Source organism: Nannospalax galili, unplaced genomic scaffold (assembly GCF_000622305.1).
Source record: "Nannospalax galili isolate Female #2095 unplaced genomic scaffold, S.galili_v1.0 scaffold274, whole genome shotgun sequence".
Taxonomy (NCBI): Eukaryota; Metazoa; Chordata; class Mammalia; order Rodentia; family Spalacidae; genus Nannospalax; species Nannospalax galili.
The window spans coordinates 481,973-494,896 of NW_008335435.1; the positions used below are offsets into that span (position 1 = coordinate 481,973).

The 12,924-nt window shown below is 42.9% G+C and overlaps 1 protein-coding gene across 2 annotated transcripts in view; it reads left to right on the plus strand.

The window, feature by feature from the left end:
• The first annotated feature begins 6,456 nt into the window (after positions 1 to 6,456).
• Positions 6,457 to 12,924, plus strand: part of Rbl2 (RB transcriptional corepressor like 2) — an 80,973-nt gene continuing 74,505 nt past the window's right edge. Inside the window, exons 1-2 of one of the 2 annotated variants that reach the window (XM_008830070.3) lie at positions 6,457 to 6,830; positions 10,126 to 10,256. In XM_008830070.3, the coding sequence (XP_008828292.1) occupies positions 6,594 to 6,830; positions 10,126 to 10,256 (368 nt within the window). In that variant the 5' untranslated portion in view covers positions 6,457 to 6,593. The remainder of the gene's footprint in view (positions 6,831 to 10,125; positions 10,257 to 12,924) is intronic. The other variant, XM_008830069.3, reaches the window with a different exon arrangement.

Sequence of the window (12,924 nt, forward strand, 5' to 3'; positions counted from 1 at the left end):
CATTGAGAAAACTGAGTGACTCCATCTTGGATAAAACCTCCATGGGACTGACCCAGCCCTGAGCCCTGTTCCAGGAAAAACCACACACAAAAAAGTATACTTGTAATGGATAGAGAACAGCTCCCCTGCCAATGGTCAATGAACCAGGGACAGGAAAGTACTAAAAGTCCAGATGTCTTTTCAGATTTCCTGAAGCCAGCAGTTTATGGTTTGGCACTGAGCTGCAACCAATCAGATGCTTGCCAGGCTGGAGACCCCCTACTCCTACTTGCTGAACTTGCTGAAATAAACCTATAAAAACCTATAAAAACCTCTCCCAAAGCAAGGGGTCTCACATCTGAGATTTGCTGAGTTGGTGACAGAGTGGGCCCAAGCTTAAGCTTGCAACAATAAAAGAACACTTGTGTGTTTGCATTGGTCGGCTCCTTGGTGGTCTTTGGGATCTCGTGAACTGGGCACAACAGAAGAATAAGTGATGCTATAAAATTTATTACATCAAGATAGTGAGCTGCCTTCTTAAACTCAATTCAGATATGGCTCCACACAAATGACCCAAGAGACAAGGCCAGATAACTTCTTTTAACTTCTGTAAAAGGACTCAGGGGTAGGATTCAGTTATCTCTGAAAATTCACCCTGTTTCTGTCCACAGTGTTTATTTTTTATTCATTTTATTTATTTAATCTAATTTCATCTTTTTGGTTTTGTAGAGATGGCCTCCCTGTACACCAGGCTGGCCTAGAACTCCCTATGTAGACCATGCTGGCCTCAATATCACAGAGATCCCCCTGCTTCTGCCTCCCAAGGGCTGGGATTAGAGGCATGTGCCACTACACTTGACTAACAGTTTTTATTCTTTATTAAAACCTTTATGTCAGTTCTTCTTTGATACCTTTACACCTGCACCTTAGGCTTATTGTTTCCAGTGAGACATAAGAGACCACCAAACCCTAGCATGGCTTCTATCATTTTAAGACTGAATCCCTATAACAACTTTGATTAAGATTTCTATCCGAGGAAGCTCAGAACTGTCTGCCAAATTTAGTTTATTCTTCCTAAAACTGGAAGCTGTTCCTGACTTTGCTTTCTTAGAACATTTGCTAAAAGGACTTAAATTGTGAATTCTCTTTGAGATGTATGTGTTACCTCTTGCAAAACAAGAGAGTCTTCCTCTAGAGTCAGAAAACCTTATTTTGAAATGTAATCATGAGGGTGACTAAGGACTCTTCTGGCCACCCATACTCATGGATTGGAATAATCAATATTGGGAAAATGGCCATCTTACCCAAAGCAATCTACAGATTCAACACTATGCCCATCAAAATTTAAATGCTATTCTTCACAGAAACAGAAAAAAATATTAAAATTCATTTGGAAGCACAAGACCATGGGTAGCCAAAGCAATTGTGAGCAAAATAAACAGCAAAGACTAGAGCTATCGCTATGCCTGATTTCAAGTTATATCAGTCATAGTAACAAAAATTGATGGCACAAAAATGACATGTAGATCAGTGGAAAAGAACAGATGATCCAGCTATAAACCCACACAGATTTAACCTGATTTTTGACAAAAGTGCCAAAAATACTCATTTGAGAAAAGGCAACTCCTTTAACAAATGGTGTTGGGAAAACTGTATCTGCATGTAGAAAAATAGAACTAGATCCTTGTTTCTCACCTTGCTCAAAAGTTAATTCTAAGTGGATCAAAGGCCTCAATGTAAGACTTGAAAATGTGAAACTGCTACAGAAAAAAAGTAGGAAAAACATTCCAATGCTCTCTGAACAGAAAACTAGACAACCCAATAAAAATAATGGGCGAAGGAACTAGATGCAGAGTTCTCAAAATAAGAAGCGTAAATGGCCAGTGAATATTTTTAAAAGTGTTCACCACCATTCTTAGCCATCAGGGAATGCAAATTAAAACTACTTTAAAATTCTAGCTCAAGCAAGTTAGGAAACAAATGGCAACAAAAGCTGTGGAGGATGTGGACAAAGGGGAACCCTCATTCACTGCTGGTGGGGTGCAAACTGGTGCGCCTCAAGGGAAATCAGCATGGAATTTTCTCAACAAACTAAAACTATAGTGTCCTAGTTTGTTTCTCCATTGCTGTGACAAAACACTCTGATCACTACCAACTTGGGGAGGAAATGGTTTATTTGTCTTACATCTCCTGGGTCACAGTTCAACAGTTCATCAGGTGCCCGAGGTAGGAACTCAGGGCAGGACCCTGGAGGCAGGAGATCTCCATGAGACCAAGGTCAGCCTGGTACACACAATGAGTTCCAGGCCCGCTGGGGCTATCAGGAGACCCTGTCTCAAAAAGACCAAAGTAAGGGGTTGGAGAGATGGCTCAGTGGTTAAGAGCACTGATTGCTCTTGCAGAGGACCCATGTTTGATTCCCAGCACCCACATGGCTACAAACTGTCCTTAACTCCAGTTCCAAGGGAATCTGAAGCCCTCTTCAGACCTACATGACATTGCACAACATGGGCGCACTCACATACATGCAGGCAATACACTCATACACATAAAATAAAAATAATAAATAAAATATTTTTTAAAAAGACCAAAGTAAATAAATAAAATACATATATAAAAATAAAAATTTTTTTTAAAAGAAGAGTTGGATTGAGGTACACTCCCAGAAGCCATAAAGATATGAAATGAAAATCTCAATGCCAAGGATGGGTTATCCACACAAATGCTGTTGGTCATGGAGGCCCTTGAGGCCCCCAGAACATTATAAGATACTGACACTGCTTTTGGTTGTCCAACTAAGGTAAGAGCCAATTGATGAAGACACCACATGCTTTGGTTGCAGGACATAGAGAAACCAAACTGAGCTAGAAGTTTTTTCCCTGCTGACTAGCTTTCATAGTGCCAGAAGGTGCTGTGCTGTTTGCCTGGAGAGAATTGTCATCAATAATCTTTCAGCTGTGGACTCTGAATGGGACACTATTGACCTGCCAGGCAAGATGTGCCCACTGGTGTGGTCACCGCTAGCGGCGGCCACTCCTCCTTTCTCGTGGGTGCCACTCCTTTGTTCTCACAGGCGTCAAGGCTGCTCCTCCACTCACCCTGGACTGAGGCTGGTCTTCTGCTCGCCTGGTGCTGAAGCAGCTCTTCTGCTTGCCCTGTGCTGCCTCCTGTCATTGCCACTTCTGTCCAGTCCTGGACCCTAGGGTTGGTGAGGAGACTGTGTCAGTGGAGCTGCATTCAGACACAGGAGACCAGGTTCAGTGACACAGGTCTGCTTTATTGCAGGAAGGCACAAGCTTATATAGGGGTAGTGGTCCAATCACAGCACAGCAAGTAGGATACCTTATTAGCATAACAAGTTTAGCATCCTATCACAGTACAGCAAGTAGGATACCTTATTAGCATAACAGTCCTTGCATCCTATTAGCATAACAGACTTAACATCCTATCACAGACTAGCAGGTAGGATGCCTCATTAGCATAATGGGTTTCAGATTATAGAGCCTGGATTCCTGGAAACCATGTGACCCTGACTGTTGCAATATCTAAGTGTTGCAATTTTGGATTCCAAGGGTAGCGATTAGGGAGTGACGAGCTCTAGGCATCAGTCTCATGATCTGCCAATGGGAGCAAATATCACAAGGCATTTCTTGTGGCTCCAGCAGTTGGGCCGTTGCCTCAGGCCTGCTGTATGGCTGTCAATAAGACTTTCACCCTAGGCTCAAGCCTGTCTCCCACACACTGGTGCAATAGTGGCAGATCTGTTATGGGATAACCAATTGATTTCTGATAGGATTTGATGTCTGTTCCACGGGAAATAATTCATGTCTGGTACTGTAAATGTGGTCAAAAGCTCATGCATGGGGAGGTCAAAGTCCCTAGTGCTTAAAACTGCTACTGTGGTTTGTGGGCTTGAGAGATGGCTCAGTGGTTAAGAGCACTGGCTGTTCCTGCAGAAGACCTGGGTTTGAATTCCAGCACCCACATGGTGGCTAACAACTGTCTGGCTAACAACTCCAGTTCCTGGGAACCTGACACCTTCTTCTGTCCTCCACAGGCACTGCATGACACGGGTGCACTTACATACATGCAGGCATAACATTCACACACATAAAATAAAGATAAATCAATTAAATAAATCTTACTGCTGTGGTTTGCAAAATGGACATGATGTTCCTGCCAAATTGCCTCTAAATAATTATGGATCTGCCTGTAAATTAGTGATGCTGATTAGCTTTGTTCACAGAAGCTGCCCTCACTGCCCCCCCTTGGGTAGTGGTAATGCAGAGACTCATAACTGGTTAAAATGCTGAGAATAAATGGCTGTTGAATGCTTAGCGCTAAACAGGACATCTATATCACCCTGCATGGCTCAGGGAGTTCTGTGGAAGAGGAGGTGGAAAAAATCTAATACCTGGTGGATGCAGTAGAGTGTTGTGGAATGCTGTCTGCCTGATAGGGCTGTGATACTCTTGAACTCACAGCAGCTGTGATTTTCTGCACAAGGCCTACACAAGACTGGACCTTTCATCATTTCATCATGGAAAGGAGAGGGGGTGATAGGCCCCATCCGTCCCTATAAACAGTTAATGGTTGCTAGGGCTGAGAGTTTCAGAAGACTCCACCCTCCCTGAGGACATTTTCTTCAGTGGCATAGCCACTGGTAAGTTTCTCATGCTCCTGTAAACAGCCCCTCACCCAAGTTCCCATGGGTCATGAAAGACAGAAAGCAAGGGGAAGACTACTTGGAGAGAAGAAGCAGGAGTGCTGTGGGAGAAATAGGGTAGTGTGGTGAACATGACCAAAATACATTATATACATGCATGAAAATGTCATAATGAATCCCATTGCTAAGTATAATTAATATATACTAATCAAAACTTTAAAAATCAAGTAACTCCCTGAAGGGCTTTAGGCAGAATAGCTAATCAGAACATAAAGGGGACGTAAGATGGGGTAAGAGCCCCTTTACTTTTCAGGTCTGACTTCAGTTTCTTGCACCCAGATATCTAGACAGAACAAACCAAGCCACCTGTAAAAGAATCGAACCCCCTTGTTGAGAAACATCATAGATGAGTTTATTTTCAGATTTAGTTTATTTATTTTAATTGTGTAGGGGGGGGTATGTGCATGTGAAAGCAGGTGCCCAAAGGTGGCCATAAAAGGGCGTCAGCTCCTCTGGAAATGGAGCTCCAGGCAGTTAGTTGTGAGCCAAATGACATGGGTGTTGGGATCTGAACTCAAGACCTCTGGAAGAGCAGTATCTGCTCTAAACCAGAGCCATCTCTCCAGTCCAAGAGATTATTAAAATGGCTAATGGACTAGAAGTTAAACTCAACCTCCTTGTGAGGGAGGTTGTATAAGTATGTATGTATAAGTATCTTTTTGGCCTTTTCTATATGTATGCTGTGCGTGTGTGTGTGTGTGCGTGTGCGTGTGTGTGCGTGCATATATATGTGTTTGTATATGTGTTTGCATGGGTGCACATGTTTATGGGGGTATGTGTGTGTATGCAGAAGTGTGTGGAGTCCTGAGGACAATCTCGGTATTATTCCTAAGGCACCACTCCTTTATCCCATTTTTTGAGACAGGCCAGAAGCCCCAAGAATCCACCTGAATATGTCTCCAAAGTGACAGGATTACAAGCCAGTCCATCATGCCTGTATTTTTATTTTCAACGTTGAGTTCTAAGGATTGAATTCAGGCAAATATTTTACTGACTGGACATCTCCCCTGCCCTTGATGTGTTTATCTCTACTAACATTCTCTTCTCTAGTGGCAAGCCTACTAAATGTACCTTTAAAAGTTTCCTCTTCAAGGGAGAATTCTTTGGATGAGAAAAATATGTATACCAGCACACCTTTCCCCTAGTAGCTAAGCTTAGGATTAAATAGCTGCAATACCCCAAATCACATATATAGCTACTACTGAGTCACTTGGGTGAATTCCTCTCATAATAGGCACAGTTGAGCCTCCTCAAGTCTTACCCTTCCTAATCAGTGACCTGGGTAACTCTGGGACTTGTCCAGAAATACCTTTCTGTTGTAGAAGTCAAGCGCCCCCCGCCCCCCAGCCAGAGGTTGTATTTCCAGCTGCCTGTGACTGACTCACAAAACATTAAATGGGAACAACCTCGGAATTAGGAGTGGCGTTGAGATTTGAATTCAGCAGACAAGTCCTTGCTATCTATTCTCTTTTTTGGATAAGGCACTCACTGTAGGTGATGAAGTATTCCTGGAAACAGTTTGAACACCAAACCTTCTCCTGTTAATGTTTCTTGGTCCTGTCTCTTCAGAAGAGTCTTCTTAATGGTCTCATGATTAAGAGATGCTTAAAACGAGAAGGAGCATTTATTTAACCATAAATGAAATACAGCTGAATTCTCTCCCCATCTCCGCCCAAGCTCAGGATTTTTGGTCTTCCCGAGATCCCGGCCGAGACTACATTTCCCAGCAGACTGTGTTCGGCCCTTACGGATACCGGCATGAGGTCAATCGCCACTGGCGGCGGCGCAATCGCTCTGTGGATTGCTGACCCGCGGGCGCGTTGCGTTTTGAATGGCTTCGATCCCGGGCCCTCTGAGCATCTGAGGAGCAGCCGCCCCGGGGTGCGCGATGCCGTCTGGAGGAGACCAGTCGCCGCTGCCGCCGCCACCTCCGGCTGCGGCCGCCTCGGATGAGGAGGAGGAGGACGACGGCGAGGCCGCGGATGGCGCGCAGCTCGAAGGGTCCCCGGCCCCTCATATCCAGCAGCGGTTTGAGGAGCTGTGCAGCCGCCTTAACATGGACGAGGCGGCGCGGGCCGAGGCCTGGGACAGCTACCGGAGCATGAGCGAGAGCTACACGCTGGAGGTGCGCTGGGGGCCGCGGGCGCTGCGCGGGCCTAGTCGACGGGCAGCCCTGCGCCTGCAGCGGCTGGAGGGCCGGGCTGTGAGGCGTTCGGCGGCTCGGAGGCGCACCGTGAGCCGGGTCCGGCTTACGGAGACGGCCGGCGGGGTAGAGCGGACAGGTGGGGTCCTGTCGCGCGCAGAGGGAGGGGCTCCGGGCCGCCGCGGGGCGCCCAGTGCAGCGCTGGGGTCGCGGGGCAGCTCCGGTTGTTTTCAGCGCCCTGACACCGGTTGCCTTCGCCTTGCGCTGCAGAGGTTCGGGCTTGCTTCTGTGTGTAAACAAGTTAGGACGACTCCCCCAACCCCTGCAAACCGAGAGGACTGTGAGCCTAGCCGGGTGCAGACGCGCGCCCCTTTGGTGCTGAGACTCCGGAGTGCGGGTACCTCTGGGCACGCTTTGGATGCCGCGGAGATACAGGCTTGACATTTGTCATGTCCCTTTCGGACCAGGCTTGCGGAAGAGAAAAAAGGCCATTTTAGCCGGTGCCTGTCAACTCTGCACGCACCGCCCCTGCATGGGCCAATGGGAAGTGACGCGGAAGTCGGAATTGTTTATCAGCTGTAGGCCTGTGCCGGTGCCATTTAAGCTTGCGTCCCTTGATTTTCTCAAGCAGTTATATATATAGCTTATGGAAGGGGCCTAACCAAGGTGTTAACTGTAATGTGATGGTTTTGCCTGTGTTTAAAAAAAAAGATTGAAAAGTCCGTTCAGATTTACTTCAATTACAGGCTCCCTCTCCCCATTGTTATATTGGGGGGGGGGGGGGGGGGCCACGGGGAAAAAAAAAAGATTGAAAAGGCCGTTCAGTTTTACTTAAATTACAGGCTCCCTCTCCCCATTTTTATATTGGGGGGGGGGGAGTGGCACACGGGACGGACGACGTAATATGGTGGCTTTAGACCTTAAAGATCAGAGTGACTTTGGACAAGTTACTTAACCTCTAGGAAACTCAGTTTTGTTATGTGTGAGCTGGAGATACTTGTGCCGCCTACCTCGGAGAGCTGTGCTGGTGCGTACAACTCTCCCATAGTCTGAGGCTGAGGCAGGCAGGTTGAAGAGGCCATGACCCCCTTGATTACTCAGTATTTCCTGTAGCTAAGCAAAGAGAAGGACTTTGGTTTGAAGAGCATAAAGTGCCTCCAAACAAGCTCTTACCTTACCCTCAAGATGACCCTATAAATTAGGCAGAACAGGCATTTCCCACAATACAGTAGAGGGATTTCAACTCACAGAGGTTAAGGAATATGAACCCTAGTGTTACATATGCAAGTGACAATAGATGCTTAATAAATAACAATTACTTTAAATTTATTAAATTTATTTATTATTTGTTGTGTGTGGATGCCTGCTGTGCAGGCATGTAGACATCAGAGGACAATTTGCAGGAGTCATTTCTGACCTTCCAGCAGTGTGTCCCAGGGCACTTAATCAGGTTGTAACGTTTGGTAGCAAGCACCTCTTTATCTGCTGAACTGGTTATCTTGCCAGCCCCTTTAGTGAAATTATTTTTGAAAACACATGGGTGATTGTTTGAGATTTTTTTGTTTTGTTTATTTCGTTTTTGGTGGTTTGTTGTTGTTGTTGGTGGTTCAATTTTTAGCCCAGGTTACCTAATGTGTGTATGAATATTTGTCCATTTATGAAATATTTATTGCATATCTATCATTTTCCAAAGTATTCTAGGTGCTAATAAAGCAGTGGGCACAACCTAAAGCTCCTTGCCTTATGGAGCTTATAGTCAGCTATGCTGTAGACTAATATAGGCTGGCAGTCTTCTGGAAGTGTACAAAGAAAATATCATATGATATTTAATACAGAACACTGGGCATTTTCTTTTTTCTTGCTGAATTCTTGCAGCTTATTGAATTCTCACAGCTGTCAGCTAAAAAAAGGAAGCCTCCAAGCTCAATTTTCCCATAGTGTTATAGCTAGTCTATGTCAGAATCAGAATTTAACACCTATTGTACTTGACCTTATATGGCCATAAATTGTTATTTTTAGAATGACTTCTTTTTTTGAGACAAGGTCTCATATAGTGCAGGCTGGCCTTGAACTTGCCTCTACTCCAATGCTGGGATTACTAGTTTTGCACCCAATTTATGCCTAAAGTCTCAGGCATGCTGGGCAAGCATTCTACCAATTAAGCTACATTCCCAGCTTTTTGATGACTATTAAGGATTTTCTCAACAAATATTTGTTAGGACTAAAGATAGACAAGGTACAGAGGAGTTTCATCTGTTGTCTGTGGCCCCCAGGTATGAATCACTTTACAAAGCCCTTTCTCATCTCCTTTATCTTTCAAGCACTATGAAATTCTCATATTTGAGACTTAGTTTTTTCTTCTTTTTGGTAATGATGTAGTTGTAAATTCTCTAAAACCAAATAGAACATAATAGTCCACTTTTATACTCTTTATTAGACCAAAAGATACCATTATAACTGCCTAATCATATACTTCCTAAAAGATGTTGATAGCAAACTAATTCTGTGGTTATAAAGATCAATTTACCTCATGATCATGTAAATTGAGAATCTTATGAAACCCTGAGGCTGACCATATAGGTCAGTGAAGTGCTTGTCTAGCATGAGCAAGGCCCTGAGTTCAAATCCCTAACAATGCCCAAAAGAACCAGTGAAGCCATTCTTCAGAGCTGTGTTTAGGGATTGGGAAGATGACTCATTGGATAAAATGCTTTCGTGCAAGTATGAGAACCCAGCTTCCATGAGAAAAGTTGGGCATGGTAGCTATGGTTCAGGAATTCAGACTGAGCACAGTGGTGATGCTGTTTCTGCTTCAAAATGGCTGATGTCTCATATGGAAGTCTTGAGCCATGGGAGATTGGCACAGCAGGGCTCATTGGGCATCTTTCTAATGCAACTGCTCACCCCATCCAGATTGTTTCTCTCCAGCATGGTGATTCAAGGTAGCCATACTTTTTTCCATGTTGGTTTAGGACTCGTAAGGGACGTGTCCTGCAAGACAAAGCTAGGTGGAATGTCTATTCCCTTTTATGATCTTTGAACTTACATAGTATCACTTCTACCTATATGATTAGCGGAGACAGTCAGTGTAAAGGGAAGTAGGAATCTGCCCAGGTTCAAGTGAAGGAACAGAGGCACCTGCCTCTAATGGAAAAATGTCACAAATAAAGATCACATGGGATAAGGTCATCATAGAAACATCACTTTCCATATAAAAGTAAGACATTTTATATTGAAACATATATGGGTCATTAACTAAAACTTTTTTCTTTTATAGGGAAATGATCTTCACTGGTTAGCATGTGCCTTATATGTGGCTTGCAGAAAATCCGTTCCAACTGTAAGCAAAGGGACTGTTGAAGGAAACTATGTGTCTTTGACTAGAATCCTGCGATGTTCCGAACAGAGGTAACTATATTAGAGCTTGAAAATTAGAATGTAGTGAAAATATGAGCTCTCGAAATCACACTGATGACAATTCTCTTTGCTCATTATTTTCTGAGCATTTGTACCTGTTGATAGTTGAATTTAGAAACTAGGTCAAGGTTTTCCTTTACCATTTCAAAGTCAGAATATTTTACTAATTTGATGACTATATTTGTGCTTTAATCGCTTAAATGCATTAGGTATTTGTATGGGAGAATTTACTTTTTTTGAGACATGGTCTCATTGTGTAGTCCTGGCTTTCTTGGAGCTTGTTATATAGACGAAGCTAGTTTGGAACTCACAGAGGTCCACCTGCCTCTGTCTGCTGAGTGCTGGGATAAAGGTATGTGCCACCATGCCTGGCTGTAAGAATTTACTTGGAAAGGTTATGACTCATTCTATAGTACTGGTCTAGATTTAAATAAGGATAACCAGAAACTTTTGGAGAGAGTTTTAAAAGATAAATGTCAGTTATGTGATATGTTTAGATATATATGCATAGAACTTGTGCTTACTATACACAGAATGTGAAGTAAAGTTGAAGCTGCCATCTCTGACCCATTTCTTGGTGTAGTTTCTAAGAAATTCCTGCACATGTACAAAGATGTTTATTTCACAATTCTAAATAAACTATATTCATACAGAGATGTTTATTTCAACATTTTTTGGTAATGGAAATTTAGAAGCAACCTAAATTTATGCTGGTTGAGGAGTCAGTGCAGAAAGTCATGGTATGTTCATCAGAAGGAATGTTTCTAGTAATTACATGAATCAGATATCTGTATGTGTGATTAATCAATCTCAGAAATATGAAATGCAAAGCAAGTTTCAGAATGCTGCTTACAGTATGATACAGTTTATATAAAATTAGAAAAACAAATACTGTTTTTGAATATATATGTATAGTAAGTATGAAAATATGGATAGGAAAGAATCAAACTAACCAGAATCTTTGGGAAAGAAGAGTGAAGAATGGGATTAGGGAGACATGCAAATTAAAATTTTGGCTGTTTCTGTAGTATTTTTTAAAAAAGAACTAAGCCAGGTCTGGAGAGATCGTTCAGTAGTTAAAGAGCACTGGCTGCACTTGCGGAGGATCCAGGTTTGGTTCCCAGCACCTCCATGGCAGGTAACAACTGTCTGTAACTTCAGTTCTAAGGAATCCAACACCTTCTTCTGGCCTCTGTGGGCATTGCATGCTTGGGTGCACTTAAATACATGCCAGCAAAACACTCATACACATTAAAATAAATGTTTTTAAAGTAATGGTATCTGTAAATTTTCATGCTGTACATTCTCAAACTTTTTGGAATATAGAATTTTATTCTCAGAAACACTGAATTAAAAAAAACATAAAAAGAAAAGAAGAGAAAAAAGATCTAAGCCAGGGGGTGGTGAAAAGACTCAGCTGGTAAAAATCCTTGCTGGCCACCCAGTGATGCAAATGTGGTGATCCGAGTTCAATCTCCAGAACTCATATAAAGGTAGAAGGAGAGAACCATCTCCACATGCACTCTGCGGCACAAGTATCCACGCACACACATCACAGATACACACACATGGTAATAATAAATTTACATTTAAATTACAAAACAAAATAGTGAGATCTAAGCCAGATATGGAATCTCTGTAATTCTAGCACTTGGGAGGCTGAGGCAGGAGGATTGCTGTGGATTTCAGGATAGCCTGAGCTGCACAATGAGTTTCAGATCAGAGTGTAGAGTGAGACCTTGTTTCAAAATGAAAAATAAAAATCTGAAATACATGATGATTTATTAAATATGATATTATTTGTTAATCTTGGGTCCATACTTAGTTATATTATTCTTTTTAATAGTTTTTCTTTTAAGGCTGGGGATTGAACCCAAGGCTTTATACATGCTAGTTAAATGCTATCACTAAGGTACATCCCTAGCCTATTTTTGTTTTATACTTAAAAATATTTCATAATTTAAAAAACAACCCTAAGGAGTTCTGGAGATGGCTCAGTCAATAACATGCCTGATGTGCAATCATGAGGGACTGAGTTTGGATTCCTTGCACCTATGTAAAAAGCCGAGTGCAGCGGTGTGTGTCTATAATCCCATTGTTGAAGAGGTACAGACAGGAAGACCCTTAGCATTTGCTGGCCAGCCAGTCTAGTTGAATTGTGCTGCTTCAGGTTCAGTGAGAGACTGTCTTAAGATATAAACTGGGACTGGCATGATGGCTCAGCAAGTGAGGGACTTACTACCAAGCCTGGTGACCTGAGTTCAATTCCTGGAACCCACATGGTGGAAGGAAGAACTGACTCCCACAAATTATCCTGTGACCTCCGTATTCATACATGTGACTGGATAGCCACACAAAATAAATAAATATAAAATTTTTTAAAGTAATAAAGACTATTGAGGAAGGTACCTGGCATCAACCTCTAGCATCCCTGTGCATCTCCACACATGTGTCTACATGAACACATCCTTACATATACACCTACATGAACACATTCTCATACATATATCTACATAAAAACATATACCTACATGAACACATCCCCACACATATGCCTACGTGAACACATACAACAACATGAGCACATCCCTACACATGTACCAACATGAACACATGCATGCATACACACACACACACACACACACACACACACACACAC